This window comes from Pan troglodytes, chromosome 11 (assembly GCF_028858775.2).
Source record: "Pan troglodytes isolate AG18354 chromosome 11, NHGRI_mPanTro3-v2.0_pri, whole genome shotgun sequence".
NCBI lineage: Eukaryota > Metazoa > Chordata > Mammalia > Primates > Hominidae > Pan > Pan troglodytes.
The window spans coordinates 109656006-109682984 of record NC_072409.2 but is presented as its reverse complement, the minus strand read 5'-3'; the positions used below and the strand labels follow the sequence as shown (position 1 = coordinate 109682984).

Here is a 26979-nt window from a genome sequence, read left to right as displayed (position 1 = left end):
AGTTTGAGAAGCACTGTTACATAGAATGATCTCAAATCCTTTCTGTTTGGCTTTAGGAACTACTATGTTCCTCTAGGAAACATTTCTTTGTATAATATCATTTTCTTAAACAAATACAAAAAAAATTTCCATTCTGAGCCTGCTTAAGGGAGAGTCATAAGCGTTTCCATGTGCCAAGATTTATAAATAACCTAACATCTACATTCTGAACATAGAATTAATTGCATATTCTTCTTTAGTTAGCAAATGGCATTATTACGTTGGTCATGATGTGTAATTATAACTATTTTGACAAACAAGCCAAAGGTAGAGGCATGGAAGAAAATAGAAGAGAGCATAATATAGAAGATAAATTATACAAACACAGAAAAATATAAAGCTAACTAACACAGCCATGTAAGGCCTTATTAACATAAATAATGGATAGTAACCAGAATCTTCCTAAGCAAAACATTCCTAAACATATATAATCTAGTGTTTGGCATGTATAACTACTCAGTAATAGAGCTACTTAGACTGAGCTCTATTATATAGCAAGCACTGGGCTAAATGTTTTACGAATATTATTTTATTTAATACTCACAGTAACTCTACAATGGAGTTGTTGTATTGGTCAACTGTTGCTATGTAACAAACCATCCCAAAACTTAGTGCCTCAGAATAATAATCATTTATATTTACTCATGTCTGTAGATATTTTGAGGATTGACTGATCTAGAAAACTGGTTAGACTAAAAAAAATGAGGCTTGAGAGATAAAGCAACATCCCCAAGATCTCAGAGATAGTACATGTCAAAAGAAGGGTACAAATCCAGAACTGTTGCATCCAGATCCAATCACCCTAATCCATACTGCCTCTCTATGTTGACTATCAGTGAATCAAATCAAATCCACCCCCTACCCCTCTGGCCCTCTACTCACTTCTCCCCCTCTTCCCTCCACAACTCACTAAGCAAGCTTGCTAGAAATATCAAGTCATAAATAAGTATTCCCCTTTAGTTTCCAATATAGGCAGGTAAAGTTGACTCTGAACTTCCCGTTCACATATGGATTGCTTTCTCTCTTGTTTCCTTAGCTCCATAAGTGTGAAAAACCACTGCCAGACCAGGCCTTCTTTGTCCTTCATAATATGCACTCCAACTGTGTTTCATTTGAATGCAAGACTGATCCTGGAGTGTTTATAGGTGTAAAGGATAATCATCTTGCTCTGATTAAAGTAGACTCTTCTGAGAATTTGTGTACTGAAAATATCTTGTTTAAGCTCTCTGAAACTTAGTTGATGGAAACCTGTGGGTCTTGGGTTGAGTAGCCAAATGCTACCACTGGAGAAGAAATGAGAGATAAAGAAAGAGACAGGTGACATCTAAGGGAAATGAAGAGTGCTTAGCATGTGTGGAATGTTTTCCTTATGTATAAAAATATTTTTTCTAATCCTCCAGTTATTCTTTTATTTCCCTCTGTATAACTGCATCTTCAATACAAGTATCAGTATATTAAATAGGGTATTGGTAAAGAAACTGTCAACATTCTAAACAGATACAGTCTGACCTTTACTTTTCTCTAGTTTCAGTCCAGAAAGAACTTCATATTTAGAGCTAAGGCCACTGAGGAAAGAGCCATAGCTTAAGTCTCTCTGTAGACAGGGATCCATTTTAAAGAGCTACTTAGAGAAATAATTTTCCACAGTTCCAAACGATAGGCTCAAACACTAGAGCTGCTAGTAAAAAGAAGACCAGATGCTTCACAGAATTATCATTTTTTCAACTGGAATAAAACACCAGGTTTGCTTGTAGATGTCTTAGGCAACACTCAGAGCAGATCTCCCTTACTGTCAGGGGATACGGAACTTCAAAGGCCCACATGGCAAGCCAGGTAACATAAATGTGTGAAAAAGTAAAGATAACTGAAAAATTTAGAAAAATAAATCCAGTATTTGTAAAGTGAATAACTTCATTTCTAATTGTTTAATTTTTAAAATTCTGATTTTTATATATTGAGTTTAAGCAAGGCATTCTTACACGAGGAAGTGAAGTAAATTTTAGTTCAGACATAAAATTTCACTTATTAGGAATATGTAACATGCTAAAACTTTTTTTTTTTAAAGAGTACTGAGTCACAACATGTTTTAGAGCATCCAAGTACCATATAATCCAACTACCATGGTAAGGCCAGAAATCTTCTAACCTACCAGAGCCTAGATGAGACACCGAATTAACATTAAAATTTCAGTAACTGACTGTCCCTCATGTCCATGGCCTACCATCCCTTCTGACCCTGGCTTCCAGGGACCTATGTCTTTTAATACTCACTGTCACATTGGGCAAAGTTGCTTCTAATCCTTGTTTCCCATGTGCACAAGTCTTTTTGTATTCCAGCTTCCTGATAACACTGCTTACTGTGGAATATTCATTTGACATCTGTCTCTTTTCATTTCTTTTAACTACCATGCCCTTGATATATCTTTTGCACCCGCTGAACTTCATTTGTGTATCACCTGACCTCTGGATGCCAAAACGTTTATTCTGCTTTGTCTGTTGTAGAATTTTAGATAAAGCTATTAATGGCAATATTTTTTTGCTAAACGTTTTTGTTTTTTACTGTCACTAGGGCAATAAAATTTATACTCAACCATATAATAACATTTTTTAACTACTAAAGGAATAGTTTTTATTTTAAAGTCTTAGCAATTTCTATTACAACTTTTCTTAGACTTAACACTTATGATAAATGACTAACATAGTAACAGAATCTTTATGAAATATGACCTTTTCTGAAAATACATACTTTTAAATTTCTACTTTATTGAGACCTATTAGATGTAAGTGCTGGTAGAATATACGATAAAAGAGGCTGAGAATTACCATACAAGGGTATTACAACTGTAAAACAATTTATCTTTGTTTCATTGTTCTGTCAATAATTGTTACCAAAGAGATAAAAATAAAAGCAGAATGTATATCATCCCATCTGAAAAACACTAATTATTGACATGTGCATCTGTACAATAAACTTAAAATGATTATTAAATAATCTAATATATCTACTACATTGTTTATATTATTGAATAAAGTATATTTTCCAAATGTATGTGAGACTATAATGATTTTATCATATGATGACTCAATATTCTGAAATTTCTTTTTTTATTATACTTTAAGTTCTATGGTCCAAGTGCACGACATGCAGGTTTGTTACATATGTATACATGTGCCATGTTGGTATGCTGCACCCATTAACTCATCATTTACATTGGGTATATCTCCTAATGCTATCCCTCCCCCTTCCCCCACCCCACAACAGGCCCTGGTGTGCGGTGTTCCCCACTCTGTGTCCAAGTGTTTTCATTGTTCAATTCCCACCTATAAGTGAGAGCATGCAGTGTTTGGTTTTTAGTCCGTGCGATAGTTTGTTCAGAATGATGGTTTCCAGCTCCATCCATGTCCCTACACAGGACATGAACTCATCCTTTTTATGGCTGCATAGTATTCCATGGTGTATATGTGCCACATTTTCTTAATCCACTCTATCACTGATGGACATTTGGGTTGGTTCCAAGTCTTTGCTATTGTGAATAGTGCCGCAATAAACATATGTGTGCATATGTCTTTATAGCAGCATGATTTATAATCCTTTGGGTATATACCCAGTAATGGGATGGCTGGGTCAAACGGTATTTCTAGTTCTAGATCCTTGAAGAATCACCACACTGTCTTCCACAATGGCTAAACTAGCTTACAGTCCCACCAACAGTGTAAAAGTGTTCCTATTTCTCCACATCCTATCCAGCACCTGTTTCCTGACTTTTTCATGTTCACCATTCTACCCGGTGTGAGATGGTATCTCATTGTGGTTTTGATTTGCATTCATCTAATGGCCAGAGATGATGAGCATTTTTTCATGTGTCTGTTGGCTGCATAAATGTCTTCTTTTGAGAAGTGTCTGTTCATATCCTTTGCCCACTTTTTGATGGGGTTGTTTGAGTTTTTCTTCTAAATTTGTTTAAGTTCTTTGTAGATTCTGGATATTAGTCCTTTGCCAGATGGGTAGATTGCAAAAATTTTCTCCCATTCTGCAGGTTGCCTGTTCACTCTGATGGTAGTTTCTTTTGCTGTGCAGAAGCTCTTTGGTTTCATTAGATCCCATTTGTCTATTTTGGCCTTTGTTGCCATTGCTTTTGGTGTTTTAGACATGAAGACCTTGCCCATGCCTATGTCCTGAATGGTATTGCCTAGGGTTTCTTCTAGGGTTTTTATGGTTTTAGGTCTGATATTTAAGTCTTTAATCCATCTTGAATTAATTTTTGTATAAGGCGTAAGGAAGGGATACAGTTTCAGCTTTCTACATATGGCTAGCCAGTTTTCCCAGCACCATTTATTAAATAGGCAATCTTTCCCCATTTCTTGTTTTTGTCAGGTTTGTCAAAGATCAGATGGATGTAGATGTGTGGTATTATTTCTGAGGGCTCTGTTCTGTTCCATTGGTCTATATGTCTGTTTTGGTACCAGTACCATGCTGTTTTGGTTACTGTAGCCTTGTAGTATAGTTTGAAGTCAGGTAGCGTGATGCCTCCAGCTTTGTTCTTTTGGCTTAGGACTGTCTTGGCAATGCGGGGTCTTTTTTGGTTCCATATGAACTTTAAAGTAGTTTTTTCCAATTCTGTGAAGAAAGTCACTGGTAGCTTGATGCGAAGGCGTTGAATCTGTAAATTACCTTGGGCAGTAGGGCCATTTTCCTGATATTGATTCTTCCTATCCATGAACATGGAATGTTCTTCCATTTGTTTGTGTCCTCTTTTATTTCATTGAGCAGTGGTTTGTAGTTCTCCTTGAAGAGGTCCTTCACATCCCTTGTAAGTTGGATTCCTAGGTATTTTATTCTCTTTGAAGCATTTGTGAATGGGAGTTCACTCATGATTTGGCTCTCTGTTTGTCTGTTGTTGGTGTATAAGAATGCTTGTGATTTTTGAACATTGATTTTGTATCCTGAGACTTTGCTGAAGTTGCTTATCAGCTTAAGGAGATTTTGGGCTGAGACAATGGGGTTTTCTAAATATACAATCATGTCATCTACAAACAGGGACAATTTGACTTCCTCTTTTCCTAATTGAATACCCTTTATTTCTTTGTCCTGCCTGATTGCCCTGGCCAGAACTTCCAACACTATGTTGAATAGGAGTGGTGAGAGAGGGCATCCCTGTCTTGTGCCAGTTTTCAAAGGGAATGCTTCCAGTTTTTGCCCATTCAGTATGATATTGGCTGTGGGTTTGTCATAGATAGCTCTTATTATTTTGAGATACGTCCCATCAATACCTAATTTATTGAGAGTTTTTAGTATGAAGGGATGTTGAATTTTGTCAAAGGCCTTTTCTGCATCTATTGAGATAATCGTGTGGTTTTTGTCTTTGGTTCTGTTTATATGATGGATTAAATTTATGGATTTGCGCATGTTGAACCAGACTTGCATCCCAGGGATGAAGCCCACTTGGTCATGGAGGATAAGCTTTTTGATGTGCTGCTGGATTCAGTTTGCCAGTATTTTATTGAGGATTTTTGTATCGATATTCATCAAGGATATTCGTCTAAAATTCTCTTTTTTTGTTGTGTCTCTGCCCGGCTTTGTTGTCAGGATGATGCTGGCCTCATAAAATGAGTTAGGGAGGATTCCCTCTTTTTCTATTGATTGGAATAGTTTCAGAAGGAATGTTACCAGCTCCTCTTTGTACCTCTGGTAGAATTCAGCTGTGAATCCGTCTGGTCCTGGACTTTTTTTGGTTGGTAGGCTATTAATTATTGCCTCAATTTCAGAGCCTGTTATTGGTCTATTCAGGGATTCAACTTCTTCCTGGTTTAGTCTTGGGAGGGTGTATGTGTCCAGGAATTTATCCATTTCGTCTAGATTTTCTAGTTTATTTGCATAGAGGTGTTTACAGTATTTTCTGATGGTAGTTTGTATTTCTGTGGGATCAGTGGTGATATCCCCTTTATCATTTCTTATTGCGTCTATTTGATTCTTCTCTTTTTCTTTATTCATCTTGCTAGAGGTCTATCAATTTTGTTGATCCTTTCAAAACACCAGCTCCTGGATTCATTCATTTTTTTGAAGGTTTTTTTGCGTCTTTATTTCCTTCAGTTCTGCTCTGATCTTAGCTATTTCTTGCCTTCTGCTAGCTTTTGAATGTGTTAGCTCTTGCTTTTCTAGTTCTTTTACTTGTGATGTTATGGTGTCAGTTTTAGATCTTTCCTGCTTTCTCTTGTGGGCATTTAGTGCTATAAATTTCCCTCTACACACTGCTTTGAATGTGTCCCAGAGATTCTGGTATGTTGTGTCTTTGTTCTCATTGGTTTCAAAGAACATCTTTATGTCTGCCTTTATTTTGTTATGTACCCAGTAGTCATTTAGGAGCAGGGTGTTCAGTGTCCATGTAGTTGAGTGGTTTTGAGTGAGTTTCTTAATCCTGAGTTCTAGTTTGATTGCACTGTGGTCTGAGAGACAGTTTGTTATAATTTCTGTTCTTTTACATTTGCTGAAGGGTGCTTTACTTCCAACTATGTGGTCAATTTTGGAATAAGTGCAATGTGGTACTGAAAAGAATGCATAATCTGTTGATTTGGGGAGGAGAGTTCTGTAGATGTCTATTAGGTCCACTTGGTGCAGCGCTGAGTTCAATTCCTGGATATTCTTGTTAACTTTCTGTCTCGTTGATCTGTCTAATGTTGACAGTGGGGTGTTAAAGTCTCCCATTATTACTGTGTGGGAGTCTAAGTCTCTTTGTAGGTCTCTTAGGACTTGCTTTATGAATCTGGGTGCTCCTGTATTGGGTGCATATATATTTAGGATAGTTAGCTCTTCTTGTTGACTTGATCCCTTTACCATTATGTAATGGCCTTCTTTGTCTCTTCTGATCTTTGTTGGTTTAAAGTATGGTTTATCAGAGACTAGGATTGCAACCCCCGCTTTTTTTTTTTGTTTTCCATTTGCTTGGTAGATCTTCCACCATCCCTTTATTTTGAGCCTATGTGTGTCTCTGCATGTGAGATGGGTCTCCTGAATACAGCACACTGATGGGTCTTGACTCTTTATCCAATTTGCCAGTCTGTGTCTTTTAATTGGAGCATTTAGCCCATTTACTTTTAAGGTTAATATTGTTATGTGTCAATCTGATCCTGTCATTATGATGTTAGCTGGTTATTTTGCTCGTTAGTTGATGCAGTTTCTTCCTAGCATCAATGGTCTTTACAATTTGGCATGTTTTTGCAATGGCTGGTACCAGTTGTTCCTTTCCCTGTTTAGTGCTTCCTCCAGGAACTCTTGTAAGGCAAGGCTTGTGGTGACAAAATCTCTCAGCATTTGCTTGTCTGTAAAGGATTTTATTTCTCCTTCACTTATGAAGCTTAGTTTGGCTGGATATGAAATTCTGGGTTGAAAATTCTTTTCTTTAAGAATGTTGAATATTGGCCCCCACTCTTTTCTGGCTTGTAGAGTTTCTGCCGAGAGATCCGCTGTTAGTCTTATGGGCTTCCCTTTGGGGATAACCTGACCTTTCTCTCTGGCCGCCCTTAACATTTTTTCCTTCATTTCAACGTTGGTGAATCTGACAATTATGTGTCTTGGAGTTGCTCTTCTTGAGGAGTATCTTTGTGGTGTTCTCTGTATTTTGTGGATTTGAATGTTGGCCTCCCTTGCTAGGTTGAGGAAGTTCTCCTGGATAATATCCTGCAGAGTGTTTTCCAACTTGGTTCCATTCTCCCCATCACTTTCAGGTACACGAATCAGACGTAGATTTGGTCTTTTCACATAGTCCCATATTTCTTGGAGGCTTTATTTGTTTCTTTTTACTCTTTTTCCTCTAAACTTCTCTTCTTGCTTCATTTCATTCGTTTGGTCTTCAATCACTGATACCCTTTCTTCCAGTTGATCAAATCGGCTACTGAAGCTTGTGCATGTGTCACATAGTTCTCGTGCCATGGTTTTCAGCTCCATCAGGTCATTTAAAGTGTTCTCTGTGCTGTTTATTCTAGTTAGCCATTCATCTAATCTTTTTTCAAGGTTTTTAGCTTCTTTGCGATGGGTTCGAACATCCTCCTTTAGCTCGGAGAAGTTTGTTATTACCGATCTTCTGAAGCCTTCTTCTCTCAACTCGTCAAAGTCATTCTCTATCCAGCTTTGTTCCATTCCTGGCAAGGAGCTGCGTTCCTTTGGAGGAGAAGAGGCACTCTGATTTTTAGAATTTTCAGCTTTTCTGCTCTGGTTTCTCCCCATCTTTGTGGTTTTATCTACTTTTGGTCTTTGATGATGGTGACGTACAGATAGGGTTTTGGTGTGGATGTCCTTTCTGTTTGTTAGTTTTCCTCCTAACAGTCAGGACCCTCAGCTGCAGGTCTCTTGGAGTTTGCTGGAGGTCCACTCCAGACCCTGTTTGCCTGGGTATCACCAGTGGAGGCTGCAGAACCACAAATGTTGCAGAATGGCAAATTTTGCTGCCTAATCATTCCTCTGGAAGCTTTGTCTCAGAGGGGCACCCAGCTGTACGAGGTGTCAGTCAGCCCCTACTGGGAGGTGCCTCCCAGTTAGGCTACTCAGGGGTCAGGGACCCACTTGAGGAGGCAGTCTGTCAGTTCTCAGATCTCAGACTTGGTGGTGTGAGAACCACTACTCTCTTCAAAGCTGTCAGACAGGAATGTTTAAGTCTGCAGAAGTTTCTGCTGCCTTTTCTTCAGCTATGCCCTGCCCCCAGAGGTGGAGTCTACAGAGGCAGGCAGGCCTCCTTGAGCTGCAGTGGGCTCCACCCAGTTAGAGCTACTCGGCCACTTTGTTTACCTACTCAAGCCTCAGCAATGGCGGGCGCCCCTCCCCCAGCCTCACTGCCATCTTGCAGTTCGATCTCAGACTGCTGTGCTAGCAGTGAGCAAGGCTCCGTGGGCATGGGACCCTCTGAGCAAGGCACAGGATATAATCTCCTGGTGTGCCATTTGCTAAGACCATTGGAAAAGCACAGTATTAGGATGGGAGTGACCCGATTTTCCAGGTGCCGTCTGTTACGGCTTCCCTTAGCTAGGAAAGGGAATTCCCCAGCCGCTTGTGCTTCCTGGGTGAGGCGATGCCTCACCCTGCTTCAGCTCACAATCCATGGGCTGCACCCACTGTCCTGCACCTACTGTCCAACTAGCCCCAGTGATATGAACCCAGTACCTCAGGTGGAAGTGCAGAAATCACTGTCTTCTATGTTGCTCACGCTGGGAGCTGTAGACTTGAGCCATTCCTATTCAGCCATCTTGGAACCAAGACCCCAATATTCTGAAATTCTTAAGTGAAAGTAAGCATATTCCAATCTACCAGTGTTGGTATCCGGAGTGGGTCATTACCTGATAATTTTGGTTATTCAAAACTAAGTAATATTTTCAAGAGAAGAGATTGTGTCTTTTTCACCTTTGTACTGTCAGTGCCCATACTGGTGGGTGGCAAAAAGGTGTTCAATGACTTTTACTCAGAATCAAACATCTAACAGGTACCTGCACCAGAACCTTGATCTGATCATTCTGACTCCTTAGGTAGATAACTTTCAACTCAGCTCACTTATTTTCTGTGTTTAATTTTCCTTTTTTTAAAAAAAAAATTCCACCATCATTATAGTCAGTATAATTTGATTAAAATATTCAAATATGGGGTGGCATTTTTGTCACTTACCTGTATGTGTTTTCATGGTCCAAATACACATTACTGGAAAGAATTTGTTCATTTCATTGTATCAGTAAGGATAATTGTGTCAAAACTTACTTTTTCCTCATTTTATTTGTCTTCTTTTGGTCTTTATGTATTTACTGACTATCTTGAAATACTGTCAAGAAAATTTTATTTGAATGAGTAAAATGACTTAGAATTGGGAAGAAATAAGTAAGAGTTGAGATTCAGGGGGAATTTGGAAAGAAAATTGCCAATCTAATTTGAAAACAGCAGCTTGATTTAAAACTAAAACAATTTATTCATAATCCCCACTTCTGCAGAACAAAATAAGCCAAAAAATAATTTCAATCCTTGTGCCTCACACTGAAAAATTTCATGATGGATAGAAATCTTCAGCTGCAATCCCATTACTGGGTATATACCCAGAGGAATAGGAATACAAATCATTCTACCATAAATATACATGCACACAAATGTTCATTGCAGCACTATTCACAATAGCAAAGACACAGAATCAACCTAAATGTCCATCAGTGACAGACTAGATAAAGAAAGTGTGGTACATATACACACTAGAATACTATGCAGTCATGAAAAAGAATGAGATCATGTCTTTTGTGGGAATACGGATGGAGCTGGAGGTCATTATGAATTTATAAATACAAGTAGACTGGGGTCTACTTGAGGGTGGAGGGTGGGAGGAGGGAGATGAACAGAAAAGTTAACTATTGGGTACTGGGCTTAATTCCTGGGTGATGAAATAATCTGTAAAACAAACTCCCATGACATGAGTTTACCTATGTAACAAACCTTCACTTGTACCCTCTAACCTATAACAAAAGTTTAAAAAAAAATAGTTTTAAAAACAGAAATCTTCAGCTGTGGTATGCCAGTGGGTGGTTGGAGTAGTAGGCTTGTCCCAAAACTCCTTCTCCCTTCAAGTATAAGCCTATACAGCCCTGAAATCTCATCTTCTAGCAGTTATACATCAAATAGGTGCCATATGTACTGTGACTTTGATAGGCACCATGACAGCACAAAAGAAACCTAAGCCATGCTCCTTGTTCACATGGAAATTAAAACATGTACCATATGTATTATTATTATTATTTTTAAACAGAGTCTCACTCTGTCACCCAAGCTGGAGTGCAGTGGCATGATCTCAGCTCACTGCAACCTCTGCCTCCCAGGTTCAAGCAATTCTCCTGCCTCAGCCTCCCTGGTAGTTGAGACTACAGGTGCCTGCCAGCACACCCAGCTAATTTTTGTATTTTTTTAGTAGAGACAGGGTTTCACCATATTGGCCAGGTGGGTCTTGAACTCCAGACCTTGGTATCTGCCTACCTCGGCCTCCCAAAGTTCTGGGATTACAGGTGTGAGCCACCGTTCCCGGCCCCCTAAAACGTGTACCATATGTATTATAACTCCAACTCTGCAGTACAGTTGTACAAAGGTGAGAAAGTTCAGTGTAATCCACATCAGGGAAAGAAATATAACTGAATTGTCTATCCCCATACCCTAACACCCATCCCTATCTATTCTTATATCCATTCTCAAGGTCTTGTTAAGCAGGTTCCTCATGTAGGTCTTAGGTAAAAGGGGTAAATTCAGTTGTTTTAACCCCTTTAGTGGTCAGGATTGGATATGCGGACTTAGGAATCTGAGGAAATAAATCAAGAGATGAAAGTGAATGTGAGTTGGTAGAGGGAGGATCGATGAATTATTTCCTGTTGAAGTGCCAATATGACTGTGATGGTTAATATTAGGTGTCAACTTGACTGAATTGAGGGATGCCTACATGGCTGGTAAAGTATTATTTCTGGGTGTGTCTGTGAAGGTGTTGCCAAAGGAGAGTGACATTTTTCTTTGTTTGTTTGTTTGTTTTTGAGACAGGGTCTCACTCTGTCACCTAGGCTGGAGTGCAGTGGAGCAATCTCAGCTCACTGCAACCTCAGGCTCCCAGGCTCAAGTGATCCTCCCACCTCAGCCTCCTGGGGAGCTGGGACTACAGGCACGTGCTACCACATCCACCTAATATTTGCATTTTTGTGTAGAGCCAGGGTTTCACTATGTTGTCCAGGCTGCTCTCAAACTCCCGGGCTCAAGCGATTCACCTACCTCAGCCTCCCAAAGTGCTGGGATTATAGGCTGAGCCACCGCATCCTGCCAAGATTGACTTTTGAGTCAGTGGACTGAAAAAGGAAGAACCACCCTCAATGTGGGTACGCACCATTCAATCAGCCACCAGCACAACTAGAACAAAGCAGGTGGAAGAAGGGTGATAAACTTACTAACTTAGTCTTCTCACTCTCTTCCTTTGCCGGGCACTTGCTTCCTTTCCTCCTATCCTCGGACATCAGACTCTAGGTTCTTCAGCTTTGGACTCTGAGATTTGCACTAGTGGCCTCCAAGGGGCTCTTGGGCCTTCGGCCTCAGACTGAAGGCCACACTTTCAGCCTCCCTGGAATTGAGGCTTTCTATCTTGGACTAAACCGCTCTACCAGCTTCTCTTTTTCCCCAACTTGTACATGGCCTATTTTGGGACTTCACCTTTTAATCGTGTGAGCCAATTATCCTTAATAAACTCAGATAGATAGATAGATAGTATATATACGTTGTATGTATGTGTATATATATATATATATCATATATATATATCTATCTCCTACTGGTTCTGTCCCTCTGGAGAACCCTGACTAATACAAAGATGAAATACTTGTCCAAGTTTAATTACAGTCCCTAGCACAGAGGATGCGCCCACAAAGAGATCACGTGAATCAGTGTCCAATGTATTAAGAGAAGGGTTGGTTTGCTGCTTATAGGCTGTGCAACTTTGGTAAGGTAAGTAACCTCTCTCAATATCTATTTCTCCTCTGTAAATAGGGAGTACCAAATATTGTAATTGTCTCCCTAATATCCACAACCACCATCCCTACTGCTTTACCAATAGACACTCATTTTTTTTTTTTTTTTTTTTTTACCAGACAACAGTGCACACAACTAAAAATACACTCTTTCCCAGATTCCCATGCAGCTAGATGGGGTAACCATTTGGCATAGTTCTGGACAATAAAATATAAGCAGGATAATGGTTTAAGAAAAACTTCTTTTTAAAAGACATATTTGACTGGCATGCCCTTTTTCAGTCTTTTACCCCTTCTTCTCTTCCTGCCTGAGCCATAGATAGGATGCTGAATGCAGAGCAGCTAACTTCTGACCACAAGGTGATGAGCATGGGGACAAAGGCCTACACATTAGAAGTGGCAGGAGGGGCCCGGCCAGGCTCACGCCTGTAATCCTAGCACTTTGGGATGCCAAGGTGGGCAGATCACTTGAGATCAGGAGTTCAAGACCAGCCTGGCCAACATGATGAAACCCCATCTCTACTAAAAATACAAAAATTACTGAGTATGGTGGCGCACTCCTGTAATCCCAGCTACTCGGGAGGCTGAGGCAGGAGAATTGCTTCAACCTGGGAGGCAGAGGCTGCATTTAGCTGAGATCACGCCACTGTACTCTAGCCTGGGTGACAAAGCAAGAGTCTATCTCAAAAAAAAAAAAAAAAAAGGCAGGAGGGAAAGATGAAGGAATCCTGGTGTAGTAGACAATATTGGCGCTCTGCCCAAATTCCCTTGGATTTCTTTATATTGGATTATTTGATACTATTTCCATATGTGCCACACACCCATACCACCACTATCTTCCATGTTCTTTCAATATCCAGCATTTGCAGCTCTTGTAAGGATTGCCTTTGTGGTATTGATGCTGCTTTGCCCCCTCGCATGGAGAGATGAAAATGTCTATCAGTTTGCATTACTCCCACCAGCCTCACAAGGCTTTTGAAAGCCCAGCTCCCCAGTTCTTGGGTGGAATACCTCTGTCTTAAATTTCACTCAAAAATTCTCCCATGGGGCTCATGCTGAATCTGCCCTGTTCTGCACTTTAGCATGAGATCACATTCTTAAGATTCCTGCTTGTCCCTGCCCTGTCTTGCCCTGCCCTGACCTGACTGCCTTATCAGTATTTCTTGGGAATACTTCCTTAGTAAATCACATTATCACAATCCTTAACTCAGGATCTCCTCCTGGGGAACCTAATGTAAGATACCAGGTCGCATGTGACATTGGAGAGCTGCCATATCAATCTTGTAGTACTAACTGCAAACTTTATGTTGAGAGAAAAATAAACCCATGTTTGCTTAAGCTAGTGTTGGGTTTTCTGTTGAATATGCCTTAAAGCAAACTTAACCCATAGAAGACATGATGGTAACACCTGCTTCTCAGGCCACTGATAAGAATTGCCTGGCACATAGCAAGCACTCAGTGAAAGTTAGCTTAGAAAAACCAACCAACCCGACTGATAAGAAGAACACTTTTTCTTAGGTACAATTAGAACAGAATCAAATGACTCCACAACTTTAAGAGAATTTATTTTCTGAGAGATAAAATACGAAGCAGAAATCAGAAAGATGAAATCTGACAGGTATTAATCTACAAAACGAATCTACGAAACAAATAGGTATTTATTTATACTTCTCAACCTACAAATAGGTTTCATAAATTCTTTCATATATGTCTTAGTTCATTCAGGCCACGATAACTAAATTAACTGGGTAGCTTATAAACAACATAAACTTATTTCTAACAGTTCTGTAGGCTGGGAAATCCAAGATCAAGGCACTGGCAGATTCATTGTCTCGCAAGGGCCTTTTCAACCTAGACAGCATCTTTTGGTCATAACCTCACATGGCCAGAATGGCTACCTAACTCTCTGGAGTCTCTTTTATAAGGCACAAATTCTACTCATGAAGGCTCCACCTTCATGACCTAATAACTTCCCAAAGGTCTCGCCTCCTAATACCATCACCTTGGGGGTTAGAATTTCAACACATGGGGGAACACAACCATTCGGACCACAGCAATATGCATAGAATATTACATTATAAATACAAAAAAATGTAATAGTAAAAATCCTTCAAAAGATCATTGCATAAAAGTGCAGATGTTCCAAGACACAGGAATTGGATAACTAAAAATTTATATAATAATTTATTAATATTAAATAGGTCAGAAAAAAATAGAGAAATCAAAAGTTGCATATTGAAAAAATCAATAAAACTGATAAACCTTTGTCTAGACTGATCAGGAAAAAAAAAAAGAAAGAGGACACAAATTACCATTATCCATAATAAGAGAGTTGACATCAGTAGAGATTCTAAAGATATTAAAAGTAATAAGATGGAAATATTATAGGCATCACTACATCAATAAATTTGACAACCGTAATGAAAACAGACAAATTCCTTGAGAGGCACAGACTACCAAGATTCACTCAAGAAGAAACAGGAAACGTTAATAGCCCTCTATCTATTAAGGAAATTAAATGTAAAGCTCAAAATCTCATAAGAAAACTTCAACCTTCATTAGTGAATTCTTCCAAACATTTAAGGAGAAATAATATGAAATATATACAAACTCTTTCAGAAAAACTGAAGAGGAGGAAGTTTTATTTAATTTTTCTATGAGGCAAAATACACTGATATCAAAAACAACAATACAAGAAAACTACAGACCAATGTTTTTCATCAACAGAGACACAAGAATTCTACAGAATTCCATAAAAATTTTAGCAGCCAGGCATGCTGGCTCACACCTATTATCCCAGCACTTTGGGAGGCTGAGGCAGGAGTATCACTTGAGAAAATGACGCTGTCAGAAACAGAAATGAGGAGGTGGGAAACAGAAATTAATACGAAGGAAGATAATGAGTTTGTTAGGACAGGTTGAGGGTCAACTGACAATGGGATTATTAAATGGAAATACAGTTGGAAATATAATTGGTACATTCAAAAATCTTGAAGCACAGTTGGTAATCAAAACATTAGTTGTGTTCCACCATCCCTTTATTCAACTCCTCCCTCGTATACTTTTCCATTCATTCTTAAGTAATAGACAGTCCTACTGTCATATTAAGTTGCAAATACAGTCTCAACTCAATAATTAGAATGTCCAGTTCCATGAATAGACAAACCTCTGAACTCAGTTTAGCCTCCCAAAGCCTCTGCTGGTTCACTCTGCTCTATGTGGCCCCTCATGGCATGTGGGGTTGCTCTTTCCCCACCCTGTGTGTATATGTGACTAATAAACCACTGCCAATCTCATCTGACCGGTATTGGCTGTTGTGTGTTCAGCCATCTCAAGGTCCTCCCTTTCCCTAACTAATAGAGTGGATAGGAAGTGTTCAGAACAGCTGGAAGCCTGCTGCAGGTTGAGGAAGGAGTAGTTAACAGACATCAAGGACTCTCAGACCCCTGACCCTCTTCATTCCTCACTCCACATTGCCCTCCACACTCCCCTGCCCAAGATCATCAGCTCCCAGGGTTTTAGCTGCCCCTTTATTGACTGATAACTCTCCAGACCAGATATTCTTCCTGAGTTGCAAGCCAGCTGTGCTTCCAATTGCCTATGGAACAGCACCATTTAGATATGATGCATGGTCACTGATCACCTGGACTTTAGGTTACTTCTTTGCATGATCTTCTCTCTCACAGCAAGACCTTTTGGGTCTGTAATATTCGAGACTGAGATAAAAAAGAGACTTGTTTTATCCTGAATTCTGACACCTGGAGTTGCCTGCCTGCCTGTAAGCTTTCTCTTTATCAATCTTTGGACTTTCCTAGTCCCCCCTTCTTGCCTAGGCTGAGGCCCTAAGCTGCTGCTCACTATTCAATCCTGACATTGAGCCTAATATTTGCAAAGGCTGGAGTCCAAAGAGATGTCAGTATTATACAACGTCAAATTTATCTAAGACAAAAATAGTCAGGTTCTGCTTAAGGTACATGACATGATCAAAGCTTCCTTAACACACTAAACCTAAAGAGAAATGTGGCATTTTTACAGACTCAACTGCCAATTACATTTGAGTAAGACCATTCCAGAAACCACAGAACTAATCAATAAAGCAGCCACGGATTGTGGGTTACTTTTGTGTTGAGCCTCCATATTAATAGAAGCATGATAGACAAAAAAGAGCATGAACTTTGGTACTAGAGAGATCCTGGTTCTAATTTCAATTTCTTCCAGCTATGGGACTTCATTCCACTCTGAACCTCAGTCTCTTTGCCTATAAAATGGGGCTAATACATCACTTAGACAGGGATTTTGAGAAGATGGGATAAGGACATGACCGTAAGCACTTAGCACAATGCCTAGCATAAATTAGGTCAACCAGTGTTAATCCTATTTCTCCTCCTCCACATTCATTTATAATTTAAAACCCAACCAGCCTTTTTCTTTCCCCTCAAAAGAGGCCTACTTGTCAAAGAGTCACACTCAAGGAAAACAAACAAAAATGGCTAAGTTTCCTGCTGCTTAGGCTCAGAGGAACTGGCCAGATGCCCCCTTAGGTCAGAACATTGCAGCTGTATGAGTCCTCAAACAGAGTGTTTTGTAAGTTAAACACAGCCAAGAGAGCTAACTATGTTTCTACTTGTTGGTGCTGATAATATGATATTGTGCAATAGTGGCCTTTGCTTCTGTTAAAAGAATTATTTTATTCCATGACATTAAACAAACAGTTTGGAATTTTGGAATGAGCCTTAGCTGGGACACTACCAGTTTGGCCTAAACAGTATCTATTCAGTGAGCAATCTTAAGTAATTATGGTAAAGCATTTTAAGGAGAACAGGATGAACTGATTTAGTAATTCAGTTTCATGCAACTACAACTTATTTAATAGAATTTTTCCTATTTTTCCCTGGAACTATCACCAAGACCCCGTTGCTAGAAACAAAAACAATAAAGTACCCAATATTTGAAATTCAGCTATTTGAGGCAGCAGTCTCTCCCTTGACACATCCTTCCCCTTCCTTGTAAAAGAGGACTAAGAGGTGATAGAAAAGTCATCTTACTTTTTTTTTTTTAGCAGGGTCTCGCTCTGTTGCCCAGGCTGGAATGCAAAGAGGTAATCACGGCTCACTGCAGCCTCAACCTCCCACCTTATTAAGTGATCCTCCTGCCTCAACCTCCTGAGTTGCTGGCACTACAGGCATGTGCCACCATGCCTCGTTAATTTTTTTCTTGTTTCTTGTAGAAATGAGGTCTCACTATGTTGCCCAGCCTAGTCTTGAACTTCTGGCCTCAAGTGATCCTCCTACCTTGCCCTCCCAAATTGCTGGGATTACAGGTGTGAGCCACTGCACCTGGCCAAAAAGTCATCTTTTTGAGGAACACTAAGTTTGTAAAGAGGAAAAAAATCCCCTTCCCTTTATTTATTGGAAACCAAAAGTGAACATTTCCCATAAAATCAAAAAATATGGCTAAATTTGGGGAGCCAGCCAAAGGATACTAATATTTGATTACTTGGCTGGTGCCTGCTCTACTACAGGTCCTGCCCAAATACTACTGAGCCAGGGAAGGCATGTTTAGGAAAGAATCTGGAATGGTCCAATAACAGTTTGAGAAACTTTATAAGACTGTTCTTTCAGTATTTGACAGAAAAATTATACCAAAAAAATCATTAATTATAGAGAAGACTGACAACACTATCAACTAAATTGACCTAGCGGACATTTACAGAACATTCTACCTAACAACAGCAGAATATACATTATTTTCAAAGCACCTAGAACATTCACCAAGAAACACAAAACAACTGAAATCACATTAAGTATGTTCTCAGGCTGGGCGCAGTGGCTCACACCTGCAATCCCAGCACTTTGGGAGGCTGAAGCGGGTGGATCGCTCGAGGCCAGGAGTTCAAGACCAACCTGGCCAACACGGCTAAACTCCAACTCTACTAAAATACAGAAAAAATAGCTGGGCATGGTAGTCCCCACGACTGTAGTCCTAGCTACTCCAGAGGCTGAGGCATGAGAATCTCTTGATCTTGGGAGGTAGGGGTTGCAGTGAGCCGAGATCATGCCACTGCACTCCAGCCTGGCCAACAGAGTAAGTTTCTCTCTAAAAAAAAAAAAAAAAAAAAAAAAAAAAAACTTACCTGACCACATTAGAATTAAATTAGAAGTCAATAAGAGAAAGATATTTGGAAAATCTCCAAGTATTTGGAAATTAAACAATACTTTTCCATAACTATATACCCCAAAAAAACACAACGAAAATTAGAAAATATTTTATTTAAATGAAAATAAATGTAATATGTCAAAATAAGTGGGACACAGCTAGAGCAATGTTTAAAGGGAAATTTACAACATTAAATGCTTATTTTAGCAAAGTCTCAAATCAGTGCTATAAACCTCCACATTAAAAACTAGCAAAAGAAAAGCAAATTAAACCCAAACCAAGAAGAAAAGATATAATAAATGGGAGAAATCAGTGAAATAGAAAACAAACAAACAAACAAAAAACAAATAAATAAGCCCTGGTTCTTTAGATAGCTCAGAAAAACTGATAAACCTGCCACTAGACTGGTCAACAACAACAACAAAAAGATGTAAATTATCAATATCAGGAATGAAAGAAGAGGCATCACTATCAATCCCATAGGACAATAAGATAATACTTTTTAAATATTTTTGTTAATATATTTGAAAGCTTAGATGAAATGGACAAATTCCTTGAAATCATTACTCACACTCACTGAAGAAGAAATAGATAATTTGAATAGCCATGTTTATTAAAGAAATTGAAATCATAGTTAAAACTTTGCCACAAAGTGAACTCCAGGCCTAAATGACTTCACAGGTGAGTTCTAGCCAGCAATTAAGGAAGAAATTATACCAATTTTACACAAACATTTCCAGAAAAATAGAAAGGAGGGAAACAAAAACTCATTTTATGATGACAGCATTATCCCCAATAGCAAAACCAAATATGTTTCAAGAAACTAAAACAGAACAACCAATATCCTTCCTGAATATCAACTCAAAAATATTTAACAAAATATGGATAAGTTGAAACCAGTAATATATAAAACATAATACATTATTAAATGTGATTTATTCCAGGTATGCAGGGTTGGTTCCACATTCAAAAATCAATCATAATCAAATTCATTATATCAACAAATTCAAAACCAAAATGATATCTTAATAAATACAGAAAAGGACTTGCAAAATTCAACATCCCTTTGGGATTAAAAACTATCAGCAAACTAGAGATAAAAGGGAACTTCCTCAACATGATAAAAATCATCTACACAAAACATAAATTTAACCTCATCTTCAATTCTGAAAGGCTGAATGCTTTCCCTCTATAACAATCAGCAAGGATGTCTGTTCTCACTATGTCTATTTTAATATTGTACTGGAGATACTAACCAGCACAATCAGGCAAGAAGAAGAAATAAAAGGCAATAGATTTAAAAAAAGCAAAACTATCTTTATTTGCAGATGACATGATCTTATATATTGAAAATTCTAAAGAAGCAATGACAAAAAGTTATTAGAACTTACAAGTAAATTTAGTAAGGTCACAAGACATAGGGCCAATATACAAAAATGTATGCAGTATACATTTCTTATATACTGTCAAAAAATAATTATAAACTAAAATGTGAAAAAATATATACAATAGAATCAAAACAAAAAATACATAGGAATACACTTAACAAAATATTTCAAGGCCTATACCACAAAAACCATAAAATATTACTGAGAAAAGTTCTTAAAGATGTAACTAAATGAAGAGCTATACCACATGTATGCATAGAAATAATCAATATTAATATGTTAATTCTTCCAAATTTATCTATAGATTTAGTGCTATCCCTGTCAATGCCACAGCAAGTTTTTTCAATAGAAATTGATAAGCTGATTATAAAATTTAAATGAAAATCTCAAGGACCTAGAAGAGACTCCTAAAAAAAGTTTAAAAGAGCACTTGAAGTCTCACACTACCTGATTTCGAGACCAGCTACAAAGCTACAGTAATGAAGACAATGTGACCTAAAGATAGACATATAAGTCAGTGGAACAGAAGAGTGTAGAAATTGCTCCAACCATATATGGTCAATTGCCTTTCAACAAAGATGTAAATCAGTGGAGAAAGGATGCTTTTTCAACAAATGGTGCTTGGATAATTGGACATCTGTAAGAAAGAAAGGGGGGAGAAAGGGAGGAAAGGAGGTAAAAAGCAGGGAGGGAGGGAAGGGAAGGAAAACAAGGAAGGGAAGGAGAGGAAAGAAGAAAAGGTAAGGAAGCGAGGGAAAAAATGAACATCTGTCTTTATTTCATGTTATACACAAAAATTAATTTAAAAAGACACAGACCTAAATATAAGAGTTAAAACTATAAAACTTCCCTAAGAAAACGCAGGAAAAAATCTGTAAGAAGGAAGACATCTGTAAGAAAGAAGACATCTGTAAGAATCTGTAAGGGCATCTGTAAGAATCTGTAAGGGGATCCATAAGAAAGAAGAGGGAGGGAGAGAGGGAGGGAAGGAGGAAAAAAGCATGGAGGGAGGGAAGGGAAGGAAGAGAAGGAGAGGAAAGAAGAAAAGGTAAGGAAGCGAAGGAAAAAATGAACATCTGTCTTTATTTCACGTTACACACAAAAATTAATTTAAAAAGACACAGACCTAAATATAAGAGCTAAAACTATAAAACTTCCCTAAGAAAACGCAGGAAAAAATCGGCACCTGACGCTGAGCAGGCGAGCATGCGACGTGGCCTGCACCTTGCACAGGGCCTAGGAACCCGTGGCCGCCTTGAGGGCTGAGGGTGGGCACTACCGACGCTGCCACGGCCAGGTTCAGCCCTTGTTGCACAAATTCACCAAAAAAAAAGAAAAATGAATGGATAAGAGAAAATTGTATTGGAACAGTGGGAATCAGCAATTTTGCACAGGAAGCTTTTTGGGAGATGTTTACTGTAGTCTGCCTGAAATTGGGACAAAATCGAACAAACGAAACTAGTTTAGTGCTTTGGAAAGTGTGAAAGCTGCTACTGAACTTTATTCTCCTCTATCAGAAGAAGTTACCAAATTAATGAAGCTCTTGCAGAAAATCCAGGACTTGTCAGTAAATCTTGTTATGAAGATGGTGGGCTGATCAAGATGACACTGAGTAACCCTTCAGAACTAGATGAACTGATAAATGCAGAGGCATACGAGAAATATGTAAAATCTACTGAGAGGTGAAAATGGAACCCCTAGAAAAACTAGTATGAAACAAAATTATTTAAAAAGAGTACACACTCTATGATTCTATTTATATAGCATTCTAAAAAGCCAAACACTATATTAGACAGTAGTGGTTGCCTAGGGCAGGGATGGATTACAAAAGGACAACCTTTTGCAGTGATGGAAATGTCCTATATCTTGATTGTGGTGGTGGTTATACATCCGTATACTGCTAAAACTCATCAAACTATATACTTTAAAATGATGAGTTTTACTGTATTAAAACTATCCCTCAATAAACCTGACTAAAAACTAAAGTAGAATGGCAGTCGGCCTGATGCCATGCAGTGTGGAATTCACGTACTAACCTGTGAGTGAAACCTTTTGACATTTTTAGAGAGAACTGAAAGTGCAATGGTTTTTATAGGGTCTCTTTGTTTGTTATTAACCAATTTGAAGTCTGGTACAATGCTAAATTCCGCAGTGGGACTGGAATTTGGTTTGCCTAGAATAACAGGAAAACAAACTGCTGCTTATAGTGAGAAGTGGTAGAATATAATGGTTAAAAAGAAAACATGATTAAAATAAGATGCAACTACATACCTATTCAAATGGCCAAAATCCAAAACACTAATAATATCAAATGCTGGCAAGGATGTTGCACAACAGGAATTCTCATCCATTGGGGGTGGGAGCAAAATGATACAGCCACTTTGGAAGACAATTTGGCAGTTTCTTACAAAACTAAATATAGTCTTACCATATAACCCAGCAGTTTCGCTCCTAAATACTTACTCAAACACTTAGTTAAATTCTAGTCAAATACTTGAGTTAAAAAAATTAAATCCACATAAAAACCTGCACATGAACATTTATAGCAGCTTTATTCATAATGGCCCCAAATTAAAAGCAACCAAAATGCCCTTCAATAGATGAATGGGCAATCCAGACAGTGAAATACTATTCAGCAATAAAAGGAATGAGCTATTAAGTCACAAAAAAATATGGAGGATCCCTAACTTACTAAGTGAAAGAAGCTAGTCTGAAAGGCTACATACTCTGATCCCAACTGCAGTCATGCACCACACAATGACATTTCAGTCAGTGATGGACCATATATACCACTGTATCACATAAGATTATAATAGAGCTGAAAAATTCCTATTACCAACTTATGACATAATCATCATAACATCCTAGCACAACACATTCCTCATGTTTGTGATGATCCTGGTGTAAACAAACCTACTGCACTGCCAGGCATATAAAACTATAGCACATGCAATTATGTACATAACTTTTTACATACACAAACATTGTACAACTGTATAAAAATATTTTATTCATATCCTTATCTATAAGCTTTTTTCTATTTTTTAAATTTTTTAATTCTTTTTTTTACTTTTTAAACTTTTTTGTTAAAAACTAAGACACACACACCTTAGCCTAGGCCTACACAGAGTCAGGATTGCCAATATTACTGTCTTCCACCTCCACATCTTGTCCCACTAGAAGTTCTTCAGGGGCAATAACACACATAGAACTGTCACCTTCTATGATAATGAGGTCTTTTTCTGGAATACCTGGAAAAATCTGCCTGAGGCTGTTTCACAGTTACCCTGAAAAAAACATAGAGAGTGGCGGCGTCTGTGATGGTCCGGAGCGAGGCCTCGGCCAATCTGGGTGGCGTGCCCAGCAAGAGATTAAAGATGCAGTACGCCACGGGGCCGCTGCTCAAGTTCCAGATATGTGTTTCCTGAGGTTATAGGCGGGTGTTTGAGGAGTACATGTGGGTTATTAGCCAGGGGTACCCAGACATCCGTATTGAAGGAGAGAATTACCTCCCTCAACCAATGTATAGACACATAGCATCTTTCCTGTCAGTCTTCAAACTAGTATTAATAAGCTTAATAATTGTTGGCAAGGATCCTTTTGCTTTCTTTGGCATGCAAGCTCCTAGCATCTGGCAGTGGGGCCAAGAAAATAAGGTCTATGCAAGTATGATGGTTTTCTTCTTGAGCAACATGATTGAGAACCAGTGTATGTCAACAGGTGCATTTGAGATAACTTTAAATGATGTACCTGTGTGGTCTAAGCTGGAATCCGGTCACCTTCCATCCATGCAACAACTTGTTCAAATTCTTGACAATGAAATGAAGCTCAATGTGCATATGGATTCAATCGCACACCATCGATCGTGGCACCACCTATCAGCACTGAAAACTCTTTTGCATTAAGGGATCATTCCAAGAGCAGCTTGACTGACATTATGAAGGCCTGTACTGAAGATAGCAAGCTGTTAGTACAGACCAGATGCTTTCTTGGCATGCTCGTTGTACCTCTTGGAAAACCTCAATGCAAGATAGTTTTTCCGTGCTGGCATATTTTGGAATTCTTCACATTCATGGAGTGCAATAATACTGTATAGATTTCCCCACCCCTCACAAAATCACCCAGTTAATGTGTGTTTTTTTTTTAAGGTAGACATTACTACTTGTAACTTTTTTCCTTAGTCATATTTGAAAAAGTAGAAAATTGAGTTACAATTTGATTTTTTCCCAAAGATGTCTGTTAAATCTGTTGTGCTTTTATATGAATATTTGTTTTTTATAGTTTAAAATTCATCCTTTGGGAATCCAGTTGAAGTTCCCAAATACTTTATAAGAGTTTATCAGACATCTCTAATTTGGCCATGTCCAGTTTATATAGTTTACAAAATATAGCAGATGCAAGATTATGGGGGAAATCCTATATTCAGAGTACTCTACAAATTTTTGTGTATGTGTGTATGAGCGTGTGATTACCAGAGAACTACTTAAAAAACCAACTGCTTTTTAAATCCTATTGTGTAGTTCAAGTGTCATGCCTTGACCAATCTAATGAATTGATTAATTAACTGGGCCTTTATACTTAACTAAATAAAAAACTAAGCAGATATGAGTTAAATTTAAAAGTTTCAATTTATTGCTCAATGTTCCTGTTAACATTATATTTAACAATTGCTTAAATTTTTGTTTTTGATTTATGGATAATTTCTTAAGACTACACACTTTAGACACACAAATAATGGTTCATTTAACATCTTTAGGATCATTGAAACTTATCTCACTAAAGAAAGTTCACTTGAACCTCTTTATAGCATGGATACTAGGTGAACAGAAATTACCTGGCTAATAATTTGTCTAACATCATATATCAGAATTGTATTGTATATGATGAACAAAACTTAAAATTTTTTTAATTTAATTTTTAAATACTGTTTCAGAGTTCTAAAAAGGCAGTTTTTTAAAAAACTTAAATTGATAAAGACTGTAAGAATAATTTAGCAGAAATAGAACCACAATGTAGAAAAATAGTCATGTAACAGCAGTAATAACATACTTCAGCTTCCATATAGGGATAGAAGTGGTAGAGCCAAAAGTTATAAGGAAGTTATAAGGTACAGGTTGAGTATCCCTTTTCCAAAAATGCTTGGGACAAGAAGTATTTCAGATTTCATAATTTTTTTCAAAGTTTGGAATATTTGCATTATACTTACCAGTTGGGCATCCCAAATCTGAAATCTGAAATGTTCATGAGCATTTCCTTTGAGTGTCATGTTGGCACTCAAAAAGGTTCAACATTGAGTCCACTTAACACTTAGGTGTTAGAAGACCTAACTTTCTGTAACCTTATAATTAATTAACCTTATACTTTGTTTGTCATCGAATATTTGTTGAATGCATGTCAGGTAATAGTCTTGATTGTGATAGCTTCAAGGTGGAACATACTGTAATCTCCAGATGCTAGGAAGTTAGTCTAATAATTCACTGCAGAAAATTGATTAAATGGCTGTCCTTTTAATTAAGAGTGTGGAGCCATTAACTTAAGTTCTTCATATAGTGACAAGAGTCCTTAGAGATTGTTATTCAAGTTCCTTAGAAATTGTTATTTAGGTATAATATCATCTTGTCTTTGACTAGAGCTTGAAACCTTGTTATCTGATTGTGTACCACTCCAAATTCCCTGCCTTCTGCAAGTTGAATGTCTTGCTGAATGTGTCTAGGGGTTCATCTTCAGTAATCGACATTCCACTAGTGCCAGTTAACTTCTTTTTTTTTTTTCCAGTTAACTTCATGACATGTAGACATTCAAAACTAGAGCCTTGGATGTTCCTGTGGACCTGACAGTTAAAAATATAAAGAACCTAAGACTCAAATCCAACTTTCTCTGTTTGCCTTGGGTTGAATAACTTATCTTTTGGAGAATAGCTTTAAGTGGCTTGGACACTGATAAAATTCAGCTATATTGTTGACACTCATCTCTTTTGTCTTATGCTTAGCCATATTTAAATCTTAAATTTAATAGAGTCTAGTGAAAAAATGAGTGGGAAGAATGAATATAAAAGTAATAATATAAGGAAAAAGGGAAAGTAAACTATTTAGAATGTAGTTTTGTTATATTCCCAGCATTTCAATATTTATTAGTTACTTGTAAATTACTGTGGCTGTGTAGCTTATAAATGTCTGTGCACTATATTAATTAGAAGACCATAGAACATGCCAGCAGGTTGGCTAATGCTATGGGGGATTTTACCACAGTTGCCATTGTGGAAGAAATTATTTGGTACATTAATAAAAAAAGTTGGTAAAACATGGTTTTATACCTCAGTGTATAAGATGTACAAGACAAATATGCTTATTTCTTTTTCTAGAATGTAAGTGATATTATTTGCTTATGACACTATGAATGACAGGAGTCAATCAGCCTTTACAGCTATCAAAATATAATGAGATCCCAATGATGATTCTTTTTTACTTTGAGTGTTAATTAGTTTGGGACTTTGATTGGCTGGCAAACATTTTATCATTGTCAGAATTTAATTTAGATTTCAAAAATAGCTTGCAGGATTTTAAACATGGTGTCGTATTCTAAAGCCTTTTTTAAAAAAAAGAGATCTTTTTGAGAGAAACAAATGAGGATTGTAAAGTTTGGGGACTTACCTCTGCAGCATTGTGAAAATAAACTTTTATTAAGTTGAAAAACAAACAAACAAACAAAAAAAAAACAAATAGAACAAGTACACTAAAATAATAAAAAGCCGAGTATGGTAGATACATAAACAAGTACAATAGTTTGTTTGTTATCATTATTGATAACTATGGACTCTAGTTAGTAACAATGTACCAATATTGATTCATCAACTATAACAAATGTAACACACCAATGCAAGATGCTAATTA

At 37.8% G+C, this 26979-nt stretch overlaps 1 protein-coding gene and 1 pseudogene across 3 annotated transcripts in view; both read left to right on the top strand.

The window, feature by feature from the left end:
* Nucleotides 1-3087, top strand: part of IL33 (interleukin 33) — a 41985-nt gene extending 38898 nt beyond the window's left edge. For all 3 annotated transcript variants that reach the window (XM_001142136.7, XM_054658663.2, XM_016960574.4), the window contains exon 8: nucleotides 1076-3087. In XM_001142136.7, coding sequence (XP_001142136.4) covers nucleotides 1076-1276 — 201 coding nt within the window. In that variant the 3' untranslated portion in view covers nucleotides 1277-3087. The remainder of the gene's footprint in view (nucleotides 1-1075) is intronic.
* Nucleotides 23394-26772, top strand: LOC739117 (selenoprotein T pseudogene; annotated as a pseudogene).